Below are 26,434 nucleotides of genomic sequence, written 5' to 3'. Positions count from 1 at the left end.
CTGATATGATGATTTACTGCATATTTCTGCACATTTCTTATTATTATCAATGTTGAAAACAGTTGTTCTGCTTCATATTTCTGAGGAAACCGTCATCACTTTTTTCCCAGGATACTTTACAGTCACTTTTGATCAATTTAATGCATCCTTGCTGAATAAAAGTATTCATTTCTTTAAAAGAAATCTTACTGAGCCTAAACTGTTGAATGGTAGTGTAATATAATACATTACACTGATTAATATACCAATATTTAATTATAGAAATTGCACAAATGTAGGCAAACATTGTGAATGTAAATTTTAGGGAGATATAAAGGTGAATTGTTTAAGTTGGCATGTTCAAAATGGCAGCAACAAAATGACAAATGGTTTTGTAGCGTCCACTAGTGAACATATAATGTAACTGCAGTTGCCATTAACTCTACGCTAACAAGCTAATATTAGTGTTTTGTCCGTAATATAAGTTTGAAGTGGCCTTTCTGTTCTGAAGGGATATTATGAAGCTCACCATAAGTTTGGGCTTGATGAGGAAGTCTTTATGTCCACCGATGGGGATGTGTTTCTTCATGATGCTGAAGTGATTGAACCGACAGAGCAGAAGACCACTGCTGTTTGCCCTCAGGTTGAAGTCCACCTCTTCACATGTGAACCTACATATACAAACACACATGTTCAGTTCAGACTGTTAGACTCATAACTTATAATAGGGACTTATAATTCACAACAAGAAACACACAAAAATTCTCCTTAGTTAGCCAAAAAAAAAAAAAAAAAAAATATATATATATATATATATATATGTATGTGTCAGTACTCAAGAACTACATGCTCTTCCCCCTCAGAATGCAAACACTCACCGGTTGAGGTCATACTGGACGTTCTGAGTGAGGTCAACGTTCAGCATGATGAGGTCATGCAGGTGACAGCGAGAGAAAGGGCTTGTGGGAGCTTGAGAAGACAAACTGCTGCTCCATTTCCGCAGGCCACACATGGCATACAGAGAGATCTTAGGAGTGTCCTCCATGTGTTGTAGGACACTCTTCAGTGACACGTTCATCACCTCACTGAGGGAGAGGCAGAGAATCCATGGATGTTAGACAACGACGACATTCTAATTAACAAATCCGTACCTTGATCCATCCATCATCCCATACCTGTTGCCCTCAGGTCCAGGCTGATGGGCGTTCCACAGGACGCAGGAGTCATCCATCATAACTATGAAGGGCCACACGTCCTGTCGTTTGACGCCCTGCTCTTCTTGCCTGTTCCTCTCCAGCTCCAGGTTGTGGTAGGACAGTTCCTTGATCATGAATCGAGCCGCTCCTGAAACATCACATAAATACCATCAATCACAAAAGGAAGGAACTGTGCGTGTTATAGACAAGCAGAATTTTCCAATACAAAGAAGAAACGCAGCCGTGACCGATACTCACCCACTCCTGAGTTGTTGAACATGGCGGGCAGCACTAGAAGGATGTGGTTGGGCCAGTATTTCCTGTAGAGGGGCATTTCATACTGCTTGACCACCAGAATGTGCAGGTGCTCGGCTCCCTCCATGGCATGGTAGATGTTGAGAAGCCCGTGCTCCTGGCGGCCCGTTGTGGGTGTGAAGATTGGACTTTTCAGCAAGCCAGACTCCTGAGTCGGAAAAAAGAGCAGTATAGTCACTTTAAGACTTGTGCAATATGTTCAGAAAACAAATGTAAAAAAAACGGGAGTGATGACTCTGCAAACACAGAATTTTGTGCATTGCTCAGGTATCCAGGTGTTCCTTACATCAGGAGGATGTATTTCTAAATTTATTTTGTACTGACCTTGAATGCATGGGGTATAAAGACAGTATAACAGACAGCTGATCCTGGTCAGTTTTGTGGCTTTCATTTTGTGGCATTTAGTAAATATTAGTAGTAATAAATAGTAATAGTAAATAGTAAATATTATTTTTAAAATCTCTGTTCATGTCTGTCTTTGAATTTTGTCTTGTGTCCACTGTTCAGATGTATTTATCTATATTTGTTAGACATAAGCTACCTTTTTTGTTATCTGTAAGTATGCAAATTATTACATGATTATTTAAATATTATTTGCTAATTATGATTATAGCCATTTACCTATTCATAGCTATTTTGGTGGGCATACACTTGTCTTAATAATAATAATAATAATAATATATATATATATATATGCACTGTATATACACACACACACACACACACACATATGCCATATATATGATGGCAAATTTTATTTTTTTAGCATATATATATATATATATATATATATATATATATATATATATATATATATGCTAAAAAAATAAACTTTGCCATCAAAGTAATAAATTAAATTTTAAAGTATATTAAAATATAAAACAGTTTAAATTGGAAAAATATATTGTACTGTATTGTACAGTTTTACTGTATTGCTGTATTTTTACGGTACTTCTATGTATGTATATATATAATCATAGTTATTTTGGGGGGCATTCACTTGTCTTAATAATAATAATATTATATACTGTATATATAAAATATATATATTAGCTTGCACCCCTAAAAGAGACAATTCACACAAAAATCTGAATTCTGTCATCATTTACTTGGCCATATGTAATCATATATATGCTCATATGATTTCACAAGACAGAACAAGTCATATGCAATATTTTTACGGAGTTTTTATTTTATTTTTAATTGTCCTTTTTGGAGCTTGGCAGATTTCAACTCACCGAAAAAACAGCACACAGGTTTTTAACAACAGCATGAGGGTGAGTAAATGACAGAATTTTTGATTTAAGCGACTAACCAAATGGCAAAAAGGCTATTGGTTTGTTCTGTGTTATTTGTCCCGCTCCTCTTTAATAAGTACACCAAGCATGTGTCTCTCACCTTGTCTGAGAGCAGTGGGAGCCGCATGCTCTCTAAGTGACTGCCCTGCTGGCTGAAGACAAAATGAGGCTCTCTGGCTTTAGGAATGATAAAGTGCAGCTGGACTTCCTCTCCCAGCATAGATGAGCAGAATGTGAAGGCGTGGAAGGTGCATTCGGACAGCTAGAATCAGACACGCAGAACATCTTACTACAGCCATATATCTTTATAGACATGCTATTACTTTATGATCCATCATTTTATGTAAAAATATGTTAATATATGTTGATACATCACATGATCGATCGGATATGTCCTCACCTGAGCGGCAGGAGCAGGCTCGCTGTAATGGTGGCACTGCTCACAGTGGTGAAATGCATTGTGGGCCGCAAACAGGCTGAGTCTTACAGACACTGTGTTTCTCTTCGGTGGCTCATCTTCTGACTCTACTCTTTCTATTTTAACCCCTGTGTTTCATGTGCAGATGAAAAACAGCGCATGAGCATACTTGTACAATATTTTCAAGCTGCTTTGAAACAAGGCACACCATAATAAAAGAGAAGTTCAATACCGTTCAGGGTCTTTGGCATCCTGTCTGCATACACTGGACTGGCATAACTGAACTTGTGGTCACGGGGGTAGAGGTCAAATGGCAGTTTGTGGATGTCCTCCACGTCAGGCCACTGCAGTCCACTAGCAGGGGGGAACTTTGATTTGTCTTGCACGTCTAGAGAAATAAATTCAAGGTCATTAATGAAAAGATCAAGAGAGGGATGATCGGGTGAAGTGTTTCAATAAAGAAAAAGGAAAACTCACCCTCCTCCAGCTCTTCTTCATCATACACGTCCACCTCCAGAAGGCGAATCAGCATCCGGAACAGAATTCGAAGAAACTGCAGATACGCACCTGTTTTTCCAACCTAAATCAGAGCCAAAATGGAGAATGAGAAACTGGATGCTCGGCAAAGAGGACAATTAGCATGAAACAGAGGTCATTGTAAATGGGCGTGGCTTAAAAACAGACTTTGGCTCTATTTAGTTTTTGTATTTTGTGTATTTTTGCATATTTGTACCTTTTCTTAATATGTTAATACTTAATGTTTAAACTAATTTTAAATGCTAAAATATTTTGTGCATTCTAAATTAAATATCACTTTTGACCACTACTAAGAATAAGAATAAGGTAATATAATTTTGAATATTTTGTCTTTTTTAACTGTGTATTTTGTATTATTGTGTATTTCTTTTTTTAATATTTAATTTGTATTTTGTTTTTATATATTTTGTTTAAGTTTATATTTAAACAATATTTTAAACACTTAATCTTTAAACAATTTTAAATGTAAAACAATTGTGTATATTTTGAAGAGTTCAGATGCAAAAGCCTCTAAGTGCCATCTGAAATTTTCTTCTAGAAAGATCATTTTTATCAAGGTCGTATATATAAGTTCAGTAATTTTACTTAAATGACAATAAATAGGTGGTAATTTCCATTGCCACTTAAGTGAAATTACTGAACTTAAATATACGAGCTTGATAAAAATGATCATTCTACAAGAAAATTTCAGATGGCACTTAGAGGCTTTTGCATATGAACTCTTCATTTTGTCTACTTTACCTGTGCATTTTGTATATTTTAACTATATTTCATAGATTAATAGATTTTTATATATAAGTGTTTAGCTTTTTAACTATTTTATACATTTTGTGTATTTTAATTGTGTATTCTGTTTATTGTAACTATTTTTAAAAATATTGAATTGTTAACTATTTTTGTACTTAAACTGTGCATTATTAGAACTTTTTTAATATTTAGCTTTTAAACTATTTTGTATATTTGCTGTATTTTCACTGTGTATTGTACACTCACCTAAAGGATTATTAGGGACACCATACTAATACTGTGTTTGACCCCCTTTCGCCTTCAGAACTGCCTTAATTCTACGTGGCATTGATTCAACAAGGTGCTGAAAGCATTCTTTAGAAATGTTGGCCCATATTGATAGGATAGCATCTTGCAGTTGATGGAGATTTGTGGGATGCACATCCAGGGCACGAAGCTCCCATTCCACCACATCCTAAAGATGCTCTATTGGGTTGAGATCTGGTGACTGTGGGGGCCATTTTAGTACAGTGAACTCATTGTCATGTTCAAGAAACCAATTTGAAATGATTCGAGCTTTGTGACATGGTGCATTATCCTGCTGGAAGTAGCCATCAGAGGATGGGTACATGGTGGTCATAAAGGGATGGACATGGTCAGAAACAATGCTCAGGTAGGCCGTGGCATTTAAACGATGCCCAATTGGCACTAAGGGGCCTAAAGTGTGCCAAGAAAACATCCCCCACACCATTACACCACCACCACCAGCCTGCACAGTGGTAACAAGGCATGATAGATCCATGTTCTCATTCTGTTTACGCCAAATTCTGACTCTACCATCTGAATGTCTCAACAGAAATCGAGACTCATCAGACCAGGCAACATTTTTCCAGTCTTCAACTGTCCAATTTTGGTGAGCTCGTGCAAATTGTAGCCTCTTTTTCCTATTTGTAGTGGAGATGAGTGGTACCCGGTGGGGTCTTCTGCTGTTGTAGCCCATCCGCCTCAAGGTTGTGCGTGTTGTGGCTTCACAAATGCTTTGCTGCATACCTCGGTTGTAACGAGTGGTTATTTCAGTCAAAGTTGCTCTTCTATCAGCTTGAATCAGTCGGCCCATTCTCCTCTGACCTCTAGCATCAACAAGGCATTTTCGCCCACAGGACTGCCGCATACTGGATGTTTTTCCCTTTTCACACCATTCTTTGTAAATCCTAGAAATGGTTGTGCGTGAAAATCCCAGTAACTGAGCAGATTGTGAAATACTCAGACCGGCCCGTCTGGCACCAACAACCATGCCACGCTCAAAATTGCTTAAATCACCTTTCTTTCCCATTCTGACATTCAGTTTGGAGTTCAGGAGATTGTCTTGACCAGGACCACACCCCTAAATGCATTGAAGCAACTGTTTCATGTGATTGGTTGATTAGATAATTGCATTAATGAGAAATTGAACAGGTGTTCCTAATAATCCTTTAGGTGAGTGTATATATTTATATATATAACTTTTAATATGTAGCTTTTTAACTATTTTTGCATATTTTGTTCATTTAAAATGTGTATATTTGAACTCTTTTTTTATTTTGAACTTTACATATTTTAAATTTGTCATATTTTGTGTATTCTACATGTATTTTTGATCACTTTATTGTTATAAAACACCATAGTACCAGTAAAAGTGATGACAACCTAAACAAAAACCACCAATTAAACCACCTTTTAACCCTTTTTAAGCTACTTCTCACCTGTGGTGGCCCACTCAGCAGCAGTCTTCTGGGATGGGGCGCAGCCGGCACTTCGTAATCCGCGTGGTGCTGCCTGGCTGTGGTCCACTGGCGATAGTAGAGGGACTGCTCTGCTCCGCCGAGACCATGAGGAACAGGTGGTCTGAGCGGACTGCTCCACGCCACATCACCGTGAGGCAGCAGAGATGCTGAACTGGGCTGACCCAGCGTCTCAGGGGCCAGCAGGGCGTACGCCGCCCGAGAGAGAACCGCCGTCCGGGGGAAGACCTGCGTCCTGTTACACTCACGTGGAGCCTGCGTGGACTGGCTCGGTCTCTGAGCTGCCGGAGAGGAGGAGGACGAGGAAGAGGACGAGGAGGCAGAGGAGAACGAGGACGTGGCGGAAGAGGAGGCTGCCTGGGAGTCACACTCCTGTTTGAAGTGAATGGGAGAGGTGCAAGAGTCCATTACATTTCTGCTACCGGACGGGTCGCTGTGCGTGGCGGATTTGTCGGGTACACTTGAAGAACTGACGCCATTTTCTGTGGTAGAGCCTGAAGATTAGATAAGAGAAGATTGTATGGGTTATTTAAGGACCACACAAGACAAGAATCAGGCTCAACTTGTTTCCAGTGTCACTCACCAGAGGTCCTGGTTGCAGCACTGGCGTTGCTGGGTGGTCTTTCCAGCTCCATATGGAGATCGTCATGTTCTGCCGTTTCTCCTGAGCTCCTCTCATCATCTCTCGGCCTCTCTTCTCTACTCGCTGCAGTTTTCGTCTCAGGTATTACTCTGCGTGTCACATACGAGCAGGCCAAACCCACTTCCTGTTCCAGTGCTGTGCGTGTCAGGTAGCTGGAGTCAATCAGCCGCAAGTCACAGTACTTCAGTGACCTGAACAAAATCACACACAAACATGCTTAATCTGTATGCGACCCTTTTTTTCTACTGCAGTTTAGTTTATCCAGTAGAATCTTATTTGATGTTTTGGATAGTGCAGGATCTTGAAAAAAGCCAAACATGTATTGGCATAATACTACTGGACCGTTAAATGAAATTACAGGGAAAGAGGTTCGAAAATATCCTGAAAGATTTCAATCCAACATCAACATTTTAGAAATGTGGCTGTAACAACTGTAGTAACCACAAGGTGGTGCTCTTTTTAACAGAATAAAACGGGAGCCAAAAGACTGGAATGCATTGTGCATCATTTCATTTATCCAGGTCATCCTGTAATGTCAGATAATATTAATATCTCTCCCATATTTGAACTAGATATCTGCCACCTGAATCAAGCCCGAGACTGCCAGGTTTCAAGGTTGCAGTTTTTCATGTATAACTTCAGGTTTGCTTTCAAGTAGAGCCATGTAATTAATGAAAAAATGCATTATTATTATAAATTTGAAAATAAATAATATTTTTACAATAAATAAAATATTTTTTGTTTTTAAAAATGTATTTTTTTAAGATAATTGTTATTTGTGTTCATTTTATTTAAGACCAATTTAACAAAGTAAAATAAAAAATAAATAAAAATATTTTTTAACAGAAAGCTATTTTATCTTATGCTCACCAATGCTGCATTTATTTGATCAAAAATACAATAAAAACAGTAATACTGTGAAATATTATTACAATTTAAAACAACTGTTTTCTTTTTAAATATATATTAAAATGTAATTTATTCCTGTGAAGGCAAAGCTGAATTTTCAGCATCATTACTCCAGTCTTCAGTGTCACATGATCCTTCAGAAATCATTCTAATATGATGATTTACTGCTCAAGAAAAAAGTTTCCTACATTATTAACATTGAAAACAGTTGTGCTGCTTAATATTTTTGTTAAAACTGTGATACATGTTTTTTTCAGGATTTATATGTGCGTGTGTTGGCATGATGGAATACCTTGGGAAGGTCTCTCCCAGAGGATCTTTTCCTGTGAGGATGACAATGCATGGAAGTCCTTCCAGATCTTCATATGTTTGCGGGACCCACTCTTCATTTTTACAGCCCCTCCAAGCCTGAAATGCACATATTATTCATTCCATATTACTTTTGGAGTTTCCGAGAGCAGATTTTGAAGGAGCATGCAGGGATCTGGTTCTTACCCGCAGGCGGGCACAGAAGTGGACGGGCAGGCTGATCTCCGCAGCAGGGCTTCCCAGCAGCACTGCAAAGCGGTACTGTAGCCCCAGCTTGTCCCGGGCCTCTTCCAGCCGCTCCTGCGCCAGCCGTGCCAGCTGCAGTGAGGGCAGCCGCACCAGCAGCATGTGCCCGCAACCGTGCCTGCTGCGGCCCGGCACGCTCAGCAGATCCTCCACCATGGCGAGCGTCTGAGGGGTCACGTGATCCCGCAGTGAGGGGGCCGCTGTGAGGGCCATCAGAGCCTCTGTGTACTGCTGGATCAACAGGTAGCTGCGGATCACCATACTGTGCAAATGCGGGTGCCTGAAAACAATGAGGAGGGATAAACTTGAACGTGGTTCTACACTGACATGTTTACAGTGTAACGAGCAGTTAAAAGGGAAGGTAATTCACTTTAAATTACCATTTTTTGTTGTATTTTTATTTTCGACATACAAGATTAAGCCGTGTGAATATGAAAAACGGACTGACCTCTGCAGCAGGGTTTTGACCATCCGCTCAAAGGCGTCGTCACATCGAAGGATTGGACTTGCCACTCCCCACTGTAAGGACTTGCTGTAGTCCTTCAGCCCAAAGTAGACAAGGTCCTTAGGAGAAGCCTCACCCTGCTGTTACATGCAAACAGAAAATTTTTCATTTTAGTTTACTGAGCACAATCACAAACAATGGTGTTCTCGATTTACTTAGCTCTTGCTTGAAGATGCTGTTAATGTATCTATGAATTAAAACAATAATGTATCTGATGAATGGGAATTAATATCATACCGCAATGTGTTAAATATTTGATTGCTCTGCGAGTTGCTTAACGGATTATGTGAATTTTGATAAAAGCTGCTTAAGTAATGATTTATTTTTTAAGAGTGTTGTAATTTGCTTCTGAAATTCCTGAGATCTAATCTTCACCACAGAGCACAGAATGTGCTGGAAAGGCATCAAGAGTGAAGAAATATAAACGTTAATGGCCACTTTTTACCCTTTATGAAAATACCCCTGAAATACCCCCCCCCCCCCCAAAAAAAACTCAACAAATATGTATGTAAACACATATTTAAGATTGATTAACGTTTCAATATCAGTTATTGAGAAAAAAAACATACTGACTGACCAATAACTGTTTTCTATTTTAATATATTATAAAATGTAATGTTATTTTTGTGATTGCAAAGCTGAATTTTCAGCATCATTACTCCAGTCTTCAGTGTCACATGATCCTTCAGAAATCACTCTAATATGATGATTTACTGCTCAAGAAACATTTATTATTATTATCAGTGTTGAAAACAGTTGAGCTGCTTTATATTTTTGTGGAAACCACAATAAAAAAAAAATTCAGAATCTTTTGATTCAAAAGAACAGCATTTATTTGAAATAGAAATCTTTTGTAGCACTATAAATGTCTTTACTGTCACTTTTGATCTTTTGACTCTTTTCATCCCTACAGAATTATATATATTTTGTAATCTTACTGACCGCAAACTTTTCAATGGTAATGTATGCATTTACGCTCTACAATGCTCATCAAACATCTGATTTGTCTGAAATCTTATCTCTCCTCCATAAATTCCTTAACAGATCTTCTCAGAGTCAGAGAAACTCACCAGGATCTCAGTATTGGGCCAGTGCACTTCATTCTGGGTACTGATGCGTGACTGACGGCTCTGCAGGGTGAACGGGAAGCAGCTGACCTGCAGCACCAGCAAGTTTATTGCTCCCAGAACCTCTGGACAGTTCACCACGCGGTCGGCCAATCCCTGCAGCTCCCCGTGGCAAACCGACCCTGACAGAGCGCTGGCGGAGAGAGAGAATAAAGACAAAAGGTCTTAAGATGTTGTCAGTGACTTTTCTGACAGATCTTACTACAAACCACGTAGTTATGTATCTCACCTGGTCAGGTCGACGTGCGAGTTGTCGTGAATAAGGACGAAGAGCGTATAAGGGTTCTGCTTGACCTTCTTCATGAAGGCCTCCATTTTTGTGTGGACCTCCGCGTCCAGACGCACCACATACTTATCAGACTTCTGTAGGGCAAATGAAGCGTCCTCTATACCCAGATCTATCAGGACGCCTAGCAAAGACACAAAGACAACAACAATGAACAATATTATTGCCATGACACATTACCTTTCCTGGCAAGGTTTTTGAAAATGTTCTTTCAATGTTTTTTTTGTTTTTTTTTAAACTCTTGACATTGAAAACAAGTGGAATATTGCTTAACTCTTTACCGACCATTGACAAGATTTTCTTTCATTTATGACAGAACGCTTCCCTGCCATTAAGGACTTTTCCAGCAATCCATGTTTTCACTGTTATTCGGTAAGGTGCGTGATGTAAGCTAATGCGATTATCAAACATTCAAAAACATATAAATCAAAAATGCCTCACGTTACCGAATGAAAAGTCGATCCAGGAAGAAGTACATGACTGTGAAGCTTTGAGGGTGTTCTGAATCCGATCCGGATGTAGTCTTTGACAAAAACTCGATTTTCTCAGCTTTTTGAAAATGTTGCTTTTTTATGAAACTTTCTCACATTCAAGTGTTGATAAAAACAATGCATGAAGCTGAGATGGGTTTTCTTGTTTAATTATGACTTAATGACTTATGAATTAATCTTGTCTTTATTTTGACATACTGAATGTTCAGATTGTTCAGAATTTTTTGTGAAAAGGATAAAAAATTCTGACACTGACAGTCAACTAAAAATAAAAATAAAACGTTGGCGGGGAAAGAGATAAAATCAGCTATCTGGTCTCTTCTGCTGTGACGTACCTGATAGTCGTATTCGCTGGACGGTTTGGTGAACCAGGACGTGGGAGGGCGGCACCAGAATCAGGAAGTCTACCTTGCAGAAACGGCCCAGATCTAAGCTCTGGCTCCCTGAGTCAGCGATAGCACACACCTGCGACAAAAGGCTGCGTGCAACGCTCAGCTGAGGAGGGTGTATCTGAAAGCCATCACTCAGAAGATCTGTAACACACATCAAAAGTCAAGCAGCATTTCCAAGATTTCGGTGTCCAGATGAAAGCGCAAATGAGTCAAACATTCATTTGGTCCCCCATTGAATCTGGACAACCAAATTAATACTCTGAGACATAGGGAGAGAGCAAAGGCTCACCTGGCCCTGATTCTGGTATCATGGCTGCAGCCTCTTGGGAGTGGATGTATTCGGTGAGATGTCCCTGAAAGGGCTGAACCACCCGGTCTTTGCGTTTACGCTGGTACCGAACCAGCTGTTTGTCCATGTTGTCGCCTGTAACACCACAATCAATTTGAAATGAATAAAGAAGACACATTCACATACTCCCTTTCAAAAGTTTGAGGTCAAAACTAACAAAAATTTTTTCAAAGAATCCTGAAAAAACATATAATGGTTTCCACAAAAATATCAAGTGGCACAACTATTTGATGATATTAATAAAGAAATGTTTTTTTTAGCACCAAATCAGCATATTAGAATGATTTCACTGTAATGTATGGAAGCTTGTTTCCGCCACAAAATTAAAATTTTTTAATGATAATTGTGACTTTTTTTCTCAGAATTGCGAGATACAAAGTCAGAATTGCGTGAAATAAAGTCGCAATTGCGTGTTATAAAGTCAGAATTGCGAGATATAAAGTCGCAATTGCGTGTTATAAAGTCAGAATTGCGAGATATAAAGTCAGAATTGCGTGAAATAAAGTCACAATTGCGTGTTATAAAGTCAGAATTGCGAGATATAAAGTCAGAATTGCGAGATATAAAGTCGCAATTGTGTGTTATAAAGTCAGAATTCTGACTTTTTTTCTCGCAATTGCGACTTTATATCACGCAATTCTGACTTTATAACACGCAATTGCGAGTTTATATCTTGCAATTCTGACATATTTTCTCAGAATTGTGAGATATAAACTCACAATTGTGAGATATAAAGTCCAATTCTAAGGGGGAAAAAAAGACAGACTTTTTTTTTTTTGCCTCAGAATAGTTTCTCACAATTCTGACTTTATAACACGCAATTGCGACTTTATATCATGCAATTCTGACTTTATATCTCCTAAATGCGTATTATAAAGTCAGAATTACGTGATATAAAGTCGCAATTGCGAGAAAAAAAGTCTCGCAATTCTGACTTCATATCACGCAATTGCAACTTTATTTCACGCAATTCTGACATTATATCTCGAAATTCTGAGAAATAAAGTCAGAATTGCGAGATGTAAACTCGCAATTGTGAGATAAAAAGTCGCAATTATCTCTTAAAATGTTTTATTCTGTGGCGGAAACAAGCTTCCATAGTAATGACTGTTGAAAATGCACAGGAATAAATTACATTTTAAAATATTTCAGATAAAAAAACTTATTTTAAATTGCAATAATATTTCTCAATATTACTGTATTTTTGATCAAATAAATGCAGCCTTTGTGGACATAAGAGAATTCTTTCAAAAACATTAATAAATCTTACCGACCTCAAACTTTTGAACGGCAGTGTGCAGCTGCTAAGAGTCCATTTCACTGTGCAATAACTAACATCAACAATCTAAAATTTTACTTACCTTTCAGTTTATACATTTTGAACAGTGTGGTCTAGAAACATGTTTTTTTCCTTGATTCATTGGGTCGTGCTACGTTTGGTGAAAAACATGATACTCATCCTAAGTTATGGTCAACTTATAGCCTTTCAAATACTTCCTAAAATCACCAGAGAGGGCGCAATGACCACACAAATCTACTCCAGTTTAAAATATCTGACTACTTACGTGCTTCACCCCAAAATTGCTGCTTGCATCTAGATTTTTTAATTAATTTATGAACAGAGGACACTGATAAGTTGATGAAAATGTGATGGATTCTGCAAATTTTGTGGGCTGAGACTCACCTAATGAGGTGCTTTGGAAGTGTGAGGCAAGCACACTAACTTTCCCTGTGATGAGCTCATAGCTGATCTCCTTCAGAAACTCATTCGTAGTGAGCATGCTCTCAGCCAAGGCTCGAGACTGATATTTACCTAAGAAAAACAACAGCACATGTTCACATATAAGACAATAACAACAACAAAACTTATAGCTTATGGAATGCGTTTTCATGCACAACCTGACACTGTGTAAACTCCTTAAAGGGATAGTTCACCCACACATTAAAATTCTGTCATTATTTACTCAAATATTCAAACCCACAGGACTTTCATTCATCTTCGGAACACAAATGAAGATATTTTTTATGAAATCTGATAAAAAAATTTGTCCCTTCATTAAAAGTCTACTCACCCAAAACTCTTCATAACGAGATCTCTCAGATTTCATTAAAAATATCTTAATTTTGTGTTCCGAAGATGAACGGAACATGGGTTTGGATTGACATGAGGGTGAGTAAATGATGACAGAATTGTTATTTTTGGGTGAACTATCCCTTTAAATGGCATTCTTATATGATACAAAGTTCATAAATGGACAAAAGTGAAACTATGAACTAAGAATGAAGTCTCTGAGAGCAGCAGAACTTACCCAACACGAGCACACAGAACTCATTTACTCCACTTTTGGTGGTGCAGATAATGAGCACATAGTTGGGCAGACACTGCTGCTGCTGCGGTGGTGTTTCACTCAGAGAGCGCAGCGACTCAGAGATGCCCTCCCCTAGGGAGCCGTGGGTGGCCAGCACCTGAACACTGCCTCCTGACACACTGGCCTCCATTCGAGCTAACCAGGGCAGCTGGGAGGGCGACATGGAAGGGCCGGTCGGGCCGCACAGCATGGCCTTCAACACGATCTGCTCAAACTCTTCCCGTAACGGGATCTGCTCCGTACCTACATTAAAGACAGAAAAATAAATAACATTCATTATAAAGCAAGTACGCATTGCTCTTCTATAATACTTGATCTTGACGCATTTAAAATAAGGTATTCAACAAGCTGTGCACTCAATCCATGCATCATTTCACGTTACTAATGCATTAAAGGGTCATGACATGGATTTGTTTTATTATTATTAATATCTTCCTTGAGGTTCACTTATAATGTTAATAAAGTTTTTTGCACATAAAAAAGCAAAACAAATATTTAAGCAGGAAAACCTTCATCCTGACCCTCTGAAAGGATTTGTTTTTAAGGGATGGCTCCTTTAAGGCTTGTCAGTAAACAGACATGGTTATGATTGGCTAACATCACTGCATAGGAAACGTTATCAATGCCCACTCGCTATGTGAGTAAGTGTTTTAAAAACATTATCCATATAAAACCGTCATTTTACAGACAAATCATCTAACTTATGGTTTGTGATGCAGCTGCTGTCAGATCCAGTACAGCTGACTGTTTAATCCGTCAACAAAAGTTTTTTTGCGAACTCTCCATTACGCTATGCCTCAAACAAAATGCTCCGGACAAACATAAATTCCACCGACACGATCCGGGATGGCATTAAAATAAACCATCCACTTGTTTCCGATGCACTTGTTTCTGACACTTGGATCCTTCTGAAGTCTGTACAGAGACGCAAACCAGATGTTTAAATTAGACGCGTCAAAGCGAAAGTTCTTTCACTCTCTTCCATTTGTCCTGTTGTCTACAGACTCAGGTGTGAGTGGAGTGTGTCAGAGACTGAATGCACATCTGTATACTGTATCCAGTGTAGACAGCGTCAGTGATTATAATGGGTTCTTTTTGCTTTTCTACAACGCTCCCATCTAGTTTAGGCAAATGAATGCCAGTGGGCGGTGCGATGATGTATAACTAACTATTCATCAATGTCTTGTTCAGGAGGCAGTCAAATGCAAATTTATTAGCCCGTGTGATGTCATAGAACCCGCAATATCAAAACGACAAAAAAGGCAAATTTGATTTCTTATATCATGACCCCTTTAAAACTTATTTTCAAAAATGATTATCTGTGTTCTGATAGGTATGTCAGTATTACTTACCAAGTCGAGCAAGATATTGAAGTGTGAGCAGTATCATGGTCTCTGTGGTGAGTAACTGGTTTGCTGACATGCCCAGACTGGCGAGGGTCTTCTCATTGAGCTCTCTGCCCTTATAGCAGCTCACCAGCAGGGGGCTCACCACCAGATCACCCACATTGCCAAAGAAGTACGGTAAAGTGCCTTGACCTGGAGAAGATATTCAAACAAACCATGCGGTCACACACACATCCAAACAGTTATGAGGGACAAAGAAGAACTTGAGAGATCTGGTTATATTGTGTGCTGCTGTGATGAACTCATTTCTGTAAAACTGGCCTGGATGTGAAGATATCATGAATTATTATTTCTTATTTCAGATCATGCTTGATCAACAGAAATTAGAAATAAGTAAGGGTTAATGCCCGACGAGGTGTCCATTGTCAGGTATTAATGGACGACGGCGAGGCGTGAACCGTCCGACGCGCAGCGGAGGTCCATTAATACCTGACAATGGACACTTCGAAGGGCATTAACCCGCTTATACCATGGTCACTTGCCAGATAACACATTTTTAAAACATTAGTTTATATTTTAATTAGTTTTACAATCGCAATCTAAAGTTTTTACAAAAAATAACTTGGTTTCCCTGGTTACGCCTGACGGTTTATTTACTAGGTGTCCTCTATCACTTTTTAATGGACACCCTGCAGCCAATCAGAATCGAGTATTCACCCAGACCATGGTATAATGAGAAATAATGCCTACTTAATAAGATATAGATTTCCTGCTTTATAAGATTTTCCTTTCAAGAATTTCATTCTTTTTATAATGATATTAGGACAGTTGCATCACACTGACATTTTTACTTTATACCCACTAAAAATATCAAAATATTAATTCAAAAATTATTATTTTTTATAAGAATGTTTTGATGACAGAGCACTAACCAATGAGAAGGACTGGCCGGACCCCGGAGGAGTTCAGAAGGTTGTCAGGAATGATGACAGTTTCTCCTGCTGTGATTGGTTGGGGTTGTATGACCCCTGACACTGATGGAGGCTGTTGATTGGACAGGGACAGTAAAGAACCTGGAATGAAGGAGCAAAACGTTAAATGTATGCATTTTTATTAATGGAACATATAGCATGTGCTGTCAAGCCATTGTGGAAACCTAATACTATTTTGGACGGATCTCTTCAGCCTCTCTTTGTTAAGCTTTGTTAATGGAGACACTCCAATCAATGCTGAGGACAAGGCAACTAAGCTACAGGATCTCCAAGCTCCACTCCTTCAGCTGTTTCAAGGCATAAACCCTTCAAGCTGCTAAACAGTTCAGGGACTCATTTAGCATGACCTTTCACCCCTATTTTTACGGAAACAATGAATAAATCAACCTTGTGGATGGAATATGTCATGTCAAGGTAATCAAATTCAAGGCTGTTTCCTGCTCTGGGACACGCATAAACAGATAGGATGAACTGACTGCAGACAACCAGCATAAAAAAAGAATAACAACAAATAAACAAGGCTGAGTATGATTAGGTCGGACCCACCAGAGCTGCACGTCAGCGGTCGGATAGCAGGCACAGGAACAGCCGTGGCTGGGACGGGCACTAGAGAGGCGGGGTGCCAGCTACGGTGGCGCTTTTTGGGCGGACCTGATGCCATAGCAGAGGATGCTGCAAAAAAAAAAGAGCAGATATAGAATCGAAAATGTTTGTTATCACCACAGATAATCATTTCATTTTATATTTTGACTAATGCAAATTGCATAGCGTAAACATTTGAAGATGCCTTCTAAAAACATCTGATGAGTTAAAATAGACTATAGCTGTTGTGTATTGGCCAGATGATTTGACCACTAATGACATGCATGAGGCAGCATTGTGATTGGCTGGTTTAATGCTTACCTGGACTGTCTCCAGGTTCTGTGGCCCTATAGCCATGATTAGGTGTGGCGAGTGGGCTTGTATGAGGGGGGCTCAGTAGACTGGACCGCCCGTCCATACTCAGACCATTAGTTAGACCGTTTACTCGGAGGGCAGTGGGAACTGAACAACGAATACATGTTGGGAATTAAAGAAACAGTGGGAAGAAAATATAAACACTCTACCATTCAAGATTTTATGCTCATCAAGGCTGCATCTATTTGATCCAAAACAGTAAAAACAGTAATATTGTGAAATATTATTACAATTTAATTAACTGATTTATATCTGAATATTTATTTTTGCAGCTATATATATACATATATATACATACACACAAATCATACCTACTTAGGATATAGACTAAACATATTTAAAAGTGTTTTGTTAAAATCTTGAAAAACTATTCTGACTAAAATGCATTGAAGAATTTCACAATTGCCCTGAGGGGTGTGATGTTTTACACATCACTGACTATTGTCCACTTTTCTGGTGAAACAATATGCAAACTCCCCAACCTGCACACAAGCACACAATCTCAATAGGGAGAGGAAAGCATTCTCGCTCATTTCTAAAGGAGAATGGGTCCTGGGGAGCACAGTTTATTGATTTCCTTTAACTGATGGCATATTGATAATGAACTGCTGGGCTACTTTTACATCTAATATTCCCGACACATACACAAATAGAACACATATGAGTTAAACGTCAATCACAGGGAATTTGAAACGTGGGGTGACATTAAAACTCTTAATACAGAATTCTGGTCTTATATTGATCATTTTGGAGTGTGTGAGTGTGTGTGTGAGTGTGTATGTGTTTGCAAATGCAGCCAATACAAATGACCTTCATTAATTCTGTCCTTTTGCGGAGAAAAACAAACAATGAAGCAGCTAACAACATTTGAGCCACGAAGTTGACCATAATTAGGCGGCTGCTTAATGCTAAGGCTGAATGTACAGTGTGGTTTGTTCAAATCTCTAATGCAAAGCATGAAAAATCGTGACACATTGATGTTTTCTTTAGCAAACACCCCCAATTAACAAGCACACTGAATTGCCAAATTCTACTGACTAAATTACTAACCCCTCAAAATCATTGTAACAACTGCTTGCGTTGAACGATTCAAAAGCAAATAGTACTTGCATTTATGGCTTTTTAGCTTTGTATTATGAGCAATCAATGCTACTTTAAATTCAAAATGAGGACAAATATCTGGTACCGATCGGTAATGTCTTGGTCCCGTGAGTCGGCGTGTTCAGCGGTTTGAGGAAGCCCAACTCTGGGGGTCCAAAAATCCCTGAGGATGAGCCAGATTGCAAGCGGGCAGGAGGCGAGTCTGTGGATCAAAGAACAACTTATTATGAATGCAGCTTTACTTTTTTACTGCAAATGGGAAATTAAGAAGATATTGCGCATAATTTAGATGAAAGACCAAAATCCGTTACATTTGGTTTCAATAATAAGCACTTCTCTTATTTTTTGTATTGTAAAAGACTGTTATCGTCACTAATGGACGCACTCTGTGGCCAGCTGCCCGGCCCTCTGAATGGTGTTGTGAGGAAGAATGAGACAATGACTTGCTTTCTTTCACCAAACACTGTTGGGTAAACACTGTGTGGCCTCCAGCCAGATGTCACCAAATGCTGAGTAGCCCCCCCCAGGTTTAAGCCCCCACCCCCGTACGTACCCTCCCCCAGAACATGACCTCTGTGCATGCAGGACTAAGCAGAAACCAACAGAAGATGGACATTCTCCCTTGGACAGATGCAGCATGTGTTGTCTTACACTGGACCTCCTATGAGTGTTTTCATCCTTTTTTTAAATACTAGAGAGCTTTTAGAAGACTGTGACACACAATATGTGATGGTCCACACCTACACTCACCTGAGAGGGGGAAGGGAGATGGGCTGTGGCCGTTTGTGTCTCCATTTTCTTTGCTGCTTAGTGAGGATGAAGAACTAGGCTTGGATGAAGAAGCACTGCCTGAGAATGGCCGTGTCTTACAATCTGTGAAATAAAACATTTATTTTTAAATTCTCAGTTAATGTCGAGTGAACCATCCTTCTCTGTCGAATCAAAGAGGTTCAGTAACAACTTTATGTATTTTTTTTCTTTGTTACGGGTCTGGTATAAGCTGCAGATCATTTCAGGGCCTATTTTTCCAATTCAAACTGTATATTTTTCTGTAATTTCTAAGGAAGAAATCATTATTATCAAAGTATCAATTTGAAATAAAATACGAATTGGCAATTAAATAGATATTTAAATGAACTTTGTAATAACTTTAATGAACTTTACTTTTCAATAGAGAGGTGCAGGTATGATGTCAGAACCCGGAAGTCAAATTCGTCGCTGGTTCATTTGAGATTTTCATATGGTTTTTTTTTATAGTGGTTTTCGATTTATGTGATTTGTGTGTAAAATAAGGTCATAACTTGACTTTACTTAGACGTTTTTGTTCTACAACGTAAATTACACACACCCATAGTGAAAATGCGAATTTTGAAACAGTTTTTTGAAAATTTACGTTTATAAATAAGTATTTAGATAAGACAGCTTGGTGTGTGAGTGTACGTTGTAGAACAAAATGTCAAAGTATCATCAAGTTATGGTAGGAATCAGTGGCGAATTAAACTTCTGGGTTCTGACGTCATACCTGCACCACTCTATTAATTTAATTTGCAAAATTTAAGCAAAATATTTAATAAAAAATGTAATTAAGAAAGATTTATCCTTAAATACAATATCTTAATATCTTGAGAAATAATCCATTATCAGTTTATTAATTTGGAAATAAAACAAATGTAAATAAATTTGAATTGGCAATTAAATAAGTCATTTAAATGATCATTTAAATTAAATTACATTACATTTAATACATTTTTTACTTCAATATTTGAGCTTATTTAATATTTAAAAATGCAAATAATTAGGAAATTATCTTTAAATACAACCTTAACTTAATCTATTTGCGAAGTAAACTATCCTCGGACGCAGTTAATCATGTGAATTTAAAACTACATTTAAATGATGCATCACACATTATCTGTGCCATGCAACGTTTTGCAAACGCCTGTGGTACCTTTCCAGCAGATGAGGGCTCCCTTGCACAGAGCACCCTGAGAGTTCTTCACCAGGTAGTACTTTAAGTGCTTCTGCTTCTTCGGCTGAGTGGATAACTTCAGGTTAATGTGGTTGGAAAACTCGGTGAAGTAGCGGAAACCTTTCTCACCACAGCCTACACAGTTCCCTGAAAACCCTGCATAAATACAAAAACATACATCACTATGTGCCGTGTAAGACTGAAAGACTACGCAGCCAACTTTGAAAAGTTTTTGATCAACATCTCCACTGTATCACTGTAACAGGCAATCAAATGATAAATCACCCATCTTTAGTCCAAAATCCAACTATATACTAAATATCAAATGAGTTCTGAATGGCCTAGTTTCATAACATTTCACAGGCACAATGAGATTTGTAGGATAAATTTCTTATTAACTTCATCCTACTGAAGTAGGTCATGAAATTGTATTGGATCACCAACCTAAAAGTGCATTTTTCCCATTCTCATCTGGCAGGAAGCGCTTGTCCACTGCACAGACGAGGATGTGCTCTGGGATGCTGGGCGATTTGGCACCAACCAGCTCAAACCCTGCGGGAACCTCGACAGACTCTGTTGCCATGGAAACCAGGCGTAGATCCTTTCCTGCTTGACAGAAACCTGGACACAAATGACTTGAGTCAGCGATTTAATGAAGACCGGCCTTGTTGATGTAGCTAAATGCACGATGATTCACGGTTTGCACAATGTTTCAATGCCACTGTCTCAAGTCTTGCAACGTCATTACCACACATTTCACCTTGACACTGACTTGACACTTTGGCAGTTTGCTCTGTTCATAACACCCCGCTTTCGTAGGGCTTCAGAAGACCTGGAATATATGGCCTACGGTTATGGTACTTTTAATTCAGTGTTGCCCAGTCCACGGTTTTCCCGTGGAATTGGGCTACTTTTACACTGTTGCTGTGGGTTTGTTTTTTTAAGGCCGGGACACATCAAGCCTTCAGGCCGTTTTTGAGCGTCTGTCGGCTTAGTTTTCCGTTGTGTTCTGCACTGTTGTCTCTAGTCAGACGCCGTCTGGTTTTTGGGCCGATTCAGCATATAGAATCGTTGTCGGGCCATTGGTGAGAGAGAGATCACTGTTTGGCTGTTAGCGAACGAGTCAGCGCACAAGAATAAAAGTGAAAAGGACGAAAGCGAGCACAGAAGTCAAGACCGTACAGACAGAAGGCTGTGACTATTTTACATCAACTGAGCATTCAAATGCAGGAATATTTTCATAATAACAAGAGCCGACTGAAATGAAGTAAGTGATCAGCATGATTGATATTCAAAATGGTAAGCAAGCGCTGCTTTGTTCACGGTTTGTATATCTGCAGTTCTAGTTTTGGTTTCCCTTTTTGAATGATGGAAATAGACTACTGATACCTGCTGATATAGACAGATATTTACGTATACGCAGGCGCAGAACACACAAGCTAGTTCACAGTCGCCTCTAGTCATTTTGGTGTGTTCAAGCACAGCTTTTTGGCAAGAGGCGACAATACATTCGGCTTTCATCACCACTAGTTCTTTGACATCGGGCTTTAGTCCAATATCACTAGTTTGCAATATCAAGCAGCATAACAGACTAACATTGTACACAGCTAACATAACTGGAAGTGGCACCGATGACAGCCTTGCACATTCAATTTAAAAATGGCCACACCTACTCTTACATTAAAAAATTAGGTCGATAAAGAAGGTCATATGGGTTTGGAACAACATGAGGGTGGTGAGTAAATTATGACAACTGTTTTTACCATCAACAGTGCAGCAGCCATCAGGAGGAGGTCCCTGCAGGTAAGGCAACGGTGGACTGCTAGTGTCTGAATCTTCCTCCTCATCCATATCATCAACGGAATTGGAGGACTGGCAGTTCACCAGCACATGGCTGGGTGGGTCGGACCTCAGACTCAGGTTTATTTTGGGCTTAATATCTGGAGGGCAGAACCAGGAAACAGGTGTGCTATTGCTTTACATATATACACACACACACACGTACATACATATGAGCTTTTTAATGAATGTAATTGTATTTTTTAAGGAGAGGATTTTCAAAAAATTGGCCAAATAAGCTCTAATACCAAATCATGATCAATTCATGCGAAGGTAAACTATTTGATGGTACTTGTTTACCTTCCAGGTTTCCAGAATACTGATCGGGCTCGAGATACAGCTGTGTGAAAACAGGCTGTGGATCACCACTGCTCGATCTTAATGAAGCCTCTATAGAGTTGTGTAGAGCTTCTTCAAAGCGGGCAGATTTTAGCTGCCCTGCGTATGAATTCCCCATGATCTGAAATGAAACGTACTCATTTTGTTTAAATCTGTCTTATATAAACACCACATACACACACATCACGATTGGTTCAGTTTTGTTTTGAACTCGAAAAGAAGAACATTTTAATATCTTCAAGGGATTCCATTTATAAGGAAGATGAGAGGGAAGGAGACATTAATGTAATGTTCTGATGGACTGAGTGGAGGAGATTTCAATGCCACCCACAATAAGGCTATTTTAGTCTTTTGTAGAATAGCCCTTGAATCCGTCCCTAAAACAACCATCATTAGGACTTTTCTGCAGACTCTGAATTGTTTTTGTTCAGACATACTTAAATATAAAATGATGAATCAACTAAAGAAAAGCAAGGAAAATTGTCCTGTCAGTAAGTCATTATTAACACAAAACTCTGATGGGATCATCAAGTCCTTAATGCTAATCTGAAGGGTCTTACATAGCCTTTAAAGGGTTTATTTAGAACTAATTAAGCTAACTGTTAAACCAGAGATATTTCACTGAAGATCGGCACAGCTGACCAATAACAATTAGGTACACCAGAGAGACATGAAATACATATTTTAATAAAAATAATTAATAACTGTACCCATTTATTAAAAGTAGTCCATAACAATCTGTCATGTAATACAGCTGTTAGCATGTAACCAGCTACTTTTACCCTTGAGCTACACATCAGGTATAACCATGACATCTGTTAGACCATCTGCTCTGCATTGACGCTTTCATTTGCACTTCTGATTGCATATCCTTTACAACAAAAGCTCTGTTTCTGTTTGTGATCTGGACGACAATCAAGACAGCAAATTATGACTAATGAGTTTGTCACCATCAGTGACTCAGCAGGGCCAAAGAGTTCACATAAAAACCCTCAAAGAACGACAGCCCTCATATTTGATAATTAACTACTTGTATAGAACTGCAACAACATACAAAACATCACATTTGGACAATTTTAATTTGCTGTTATCATAGTGAAGGAAACCACTGTACCTTTGATTATATTTCTTTAGCAGTAGAAGGACAGGATCACCTCTTCTCCATGGTATATCAAAGTTTAACCACAGTACTCCTGCACCTACAGACATATGGCAAATGGTCAGACACAAGGCAAGTTTCATTTACAGTATAAATACCATATAAATGAACATATGGTACATAACTTGTTATTTATATATTGGGAAAACAAAGCCAAAATGCACGAGAGATTTGATACTTGAACTGCGCATTGCAAATATTGCAGCATTAGATCTTGGGAATATTTTGATTTAAATGCAATGATTGAAAAATGTATTATGGTATAAATCAATAAGAATAATTTGTAGTGAGTATTAATCCATGCATCATCTCAGATCAGACAGTTGTTTGTAAAGTAGAACAGATTGCAGTGATCTTCAACATATGTAGCTGTTAACTGATAACACTGAGGGATGAGTTATATGACACTATGACCTCAAGGGAATGTTTGTGGAACGCATAGGGGAAAGGAACTTCACGTCTCTTACTTCCAGGCTTACACAAAGACTGATGGGACATGTTTTGTTCTTTTGGCCTGGTTAAAACAAGAGTGAAATGCAGTAAAGCCATCAATCAATCAGGTAAATACTTCTGTCAAGAGTCTCCTGAATTTGCAAAGAATATATGACCTGCACACTTTTGAAAATCAGAAAATAAACTATATATGGGGGATTTCTATGATTAGTTTTTAAAATCTAGGTTACAAAACTGATTTGTTTTTAAATATACCTCAACCAAGTGACACCAGGATTTGTCTCAAAATAAATATCATTACAATTAATATATTTTATGTCTGTACTTATTTGAAAAATAAGTGCTTTGTGAATGATTACCAAGAAAATTAGATCTAATTGAGATTGCAGTCCTAAGAGGCACATTACCATCAGATCCACTTGAAAAACCTTCCTCTATAAGAATCCACAATGGATTTGGATCAGTTTTTTTGATAAAAGCAAAGAAAACCACGATTAACATGGCAAACTGTTGGTAGGATAATGCATGGTTTATGTGGACAACAAATTGCACACTCAGTGGAGGCCTGTTGGGCCAAGTTTCAGCTAATCACTCATCTTGGTACTATGGTAAACAGAGGCAAATTAAAGTGCCTAAGCATAGTTCTGTCCTGCCTTCAGGGCTCTCGGGGTCCAGTTTGACTGCTAATGACATTTAGGGGTGTTAAATGCTAATGTGGACAAGCCTGTAGAGAGCCCTGCCTTTAGGCCAAGAGCTGTTTCAGCTCAAGTCACCTCTTACTGCTTCCATATATGTTTTCAATTTGCTTTCTAATTTTATCTGATTATCCTTACAATGCAAAATGCAAAACTGTCAAGACACATATTTAAATTTAAAAATAGAACCAAGAAATTACAAGAAATTGAAGAGAATTAATTTAGTTAAATTCTGCTAAAAACTGCTAATGAACTCGTGCTTCTGCTAATGACACTTTGAATGTATAGGCTACGTTCTTTCTCTCAGCAAAACGAGTTTACCGACAACCAAGGACTTAATGTGATTCAAATAGTGTGTTGCAAGATGGTCCAATACCAAATAAAGAATTCAAAAGCTCTATAAATACAAACAAGGGGATCTTGAAATAGCCAAGAAGGGAAACATATCTTAGGAAGCCCAAACAAAACAAACCGCAGACATAATTATGCAAAGCTTCAAAAGTTAATTTGCTTTGCTGGTAAAGTTTGTTTTGTCACAGATTAACAAATTTAAAACATTGTGCTCCAATAGACGCAACAAGTGTAGATTTCAGACTACTATTTGGGTGCCACATGTAGACTGATGCATTTGTTTTTTGACCTAACTTTGTGAAGTAGATTTTAATATGTTCATTTAAAAGGTCCTATTATTAATAAAAACATGACTTTTTCAGAGTGCAGACCTTTCATTTATTATTCTTGTAAAAGCTTTTGGCATCAGTACCTGAACATGATGGGAGAGTGTTGTTTTATTTCTAATATATTTCTAAAGTAGGTGGAGGTCAAATAAAAGGTTTAAATGAAATGTGCCACATATGGCAGTAAATGTGGTTACAGTCCCACACTGCACTGTACCTCAAAAGGCCTTTCTCTCAATCCACTCCCTCTTTTGTTTCCTCCCTTATCTGCATAATTACATTAAACTGCTGACAATGGGAGAGGAGAGCTAGCTTTCAATGAACTTTCAATGAACAAATTCTACTTTTTGTTAAAAAAAAAAAAATCCTGATGAAAATGTAAAGTACAAACATACAGATTAAAAACAATACATTCAAGCAACACACAATTGCATGATTTCAATGATTCATGTTTTTATGTACATCTAAACATAAAAGTAACACTCTACTTCTTAAAGTTTGACTTAGCCCTCATGACTGTCCAATTCACACTTAGTTTATTTTACATTAGCTAAAGAGATATTCACTAAAGGGCAGACAGTATAAAAGGCAAAACTTCAGGGGGGATGGGACAGATTAGCCAATGCAAAAATGCAAATATCTTTAAATAAATGGGGCGCTAAAAGCCATGGCCATTGACACCATGTTAGCAGGAGACGGCGAGTGTCAAATAATCTAACATGACGCTTCTGTACCTTTCATAAGCAGCTGGGGTGTGGAGTGTGCCTCAACGAGTCCCACTGAAGACCTTAAAGAAGACCACTAAAACACAGCCTATTTCAGCAAAACTCCTTTGGATATCCAAAAGCAGCATCAAGGCTGAGCGAGACGTGACAGTATTCCTTGTCCTTGTTGCGAGCTAGCAGCTCCCTGGTCATTATAGTCCTGAATCGGGGCAGCAAAGAAGGATTCCAGGAACTCCAGTGGAGCCAACCTCTCTGTCCTGCACTCAGTGGCTCTGGATACACAAACCCTCCAACTCTCACATACAC

The 26,434-nt window shown here is 38.6% G+C and overlaps 1 protein-coding gene across 1 annotated transcript in view; it reads right to left on the bottom strand.

Moving 5' to 3' along the window:
- greb1l (GREB1 like retinoic acid receptor coactivator) overlaps positions 1-26,434 on the bottom strand; it is a 57,047-nt gene that overhangs the window by 4,686 nt on the left and 25,927 nt on the right. Inside the window, exons 2-31 of the mRNA XM_081373744.1 lie at positions 23,534-23,618; positions 22,381-22,540; positions 22,005-22,181; positions 20,686-20,862; positions 20,221-20,397; positions 19,023-19,145; positions 18,358-18,474; positions 17,118-17,258; positions 16,761-16,886; positions 16,155-16,295; positions 15,229-15,414; positions 13,817-14,119; positions 13,192-13,320; positions 11,448-11,582; positions 11,102-11,299; positions 10,219-10,399; positions 9,933-10,122; positions 8,806-8,942; positions 8,298-8,637; positions 8,095-8,210; positions 6,834-7,084; positions 6,212-6,744; positions 3,684-3,786; positions 3,439-3,594; positions 3,189-3,334; positions 2,889-3,050; positions 1,434-1,638; positions 1,155-1,323; positions 858-1,064; positions 509-650 (exon numbers count right to left, since the gene is read on the bottom strand). Coding sequence (XP_081229870.1) covers positions 509-650; positions 858-1,064; positions 1,155-1,323; positions 1,434-1,638; positions 2,889-3,050; positions 3,189-3,334; positions 3,439-3,594; positions 3,684-3,786; positions 6,212-6,744; positions 6,834-7,084; positions 8,095-8,210; positions 8,298-8,637; positions 8,806-8,942; positions 9,933-10,122; positions 10,219-10,399; positions 11,102-11,299; positions 11,448-11,582; positions 13,192-13,320; positions 13,817-14,119; positions 15,229-15,414; positions 16,155-16,295; positions 16,761-16,886; positions 17,118-17,258; positions 18,358-18,474; positions 19,023-19,145; positions 20,221-20,397; positions 20,686-20,862; positions 22,005-22,181; positions 22,381-22,537 — 5,325 coding nt within the window. The 5' untranslated portion in view covers positions 22,538-22,540; positions 23,534-23,618. The remainder of the gene's footprint in view (positions 1-508; positions 651-857; positions 1,065-1,154; positions 1,324-1,433; positions 1,639-2,888; positions 3,051-3,188; positions 3,335-3,438; positions 3,595-3,683; positions 3,787-6,211; positions 6,745-6,833; positions 7,085-8,094; positions 8,211-8,297; positions 8,638-8,805; positions 8,943-9,932; positions 10,123-10,218; positions 10,400-11,101; positions 11,300-11,447; positions 11,583-13,191; positions 13,321-13,816; positions 14,120-15,228; positions 15,415-16,154; positions 16,296-16,760; positions 16,887-17,117; positions 17,259-18,357; positions 18,475-19,022; positions 19,146-20,220; positions 20,398-20,685; positions 20,863-22,004; positions 22,182-22,380; positions 22,541-23,533; positions 23,619-26,434) is intronic.

The sequence above is a fragment of the Scardinius erythrophthalmus genome (genome assembly GCF_964197995.2).
Source record: "Scardinius erythrophthalmus genome assembly, chromosome: 9".
Taxonomy (NCBI): Eukaryota; Metazoa; Chordata; class Actinopteri; order Cypriniformes; family Leuciscidae; genus Scardinius; species Scardinius erythrophthalmus.
This window is presented reverse-complemented; position numbering and strand designations above follow the sequence as displayed.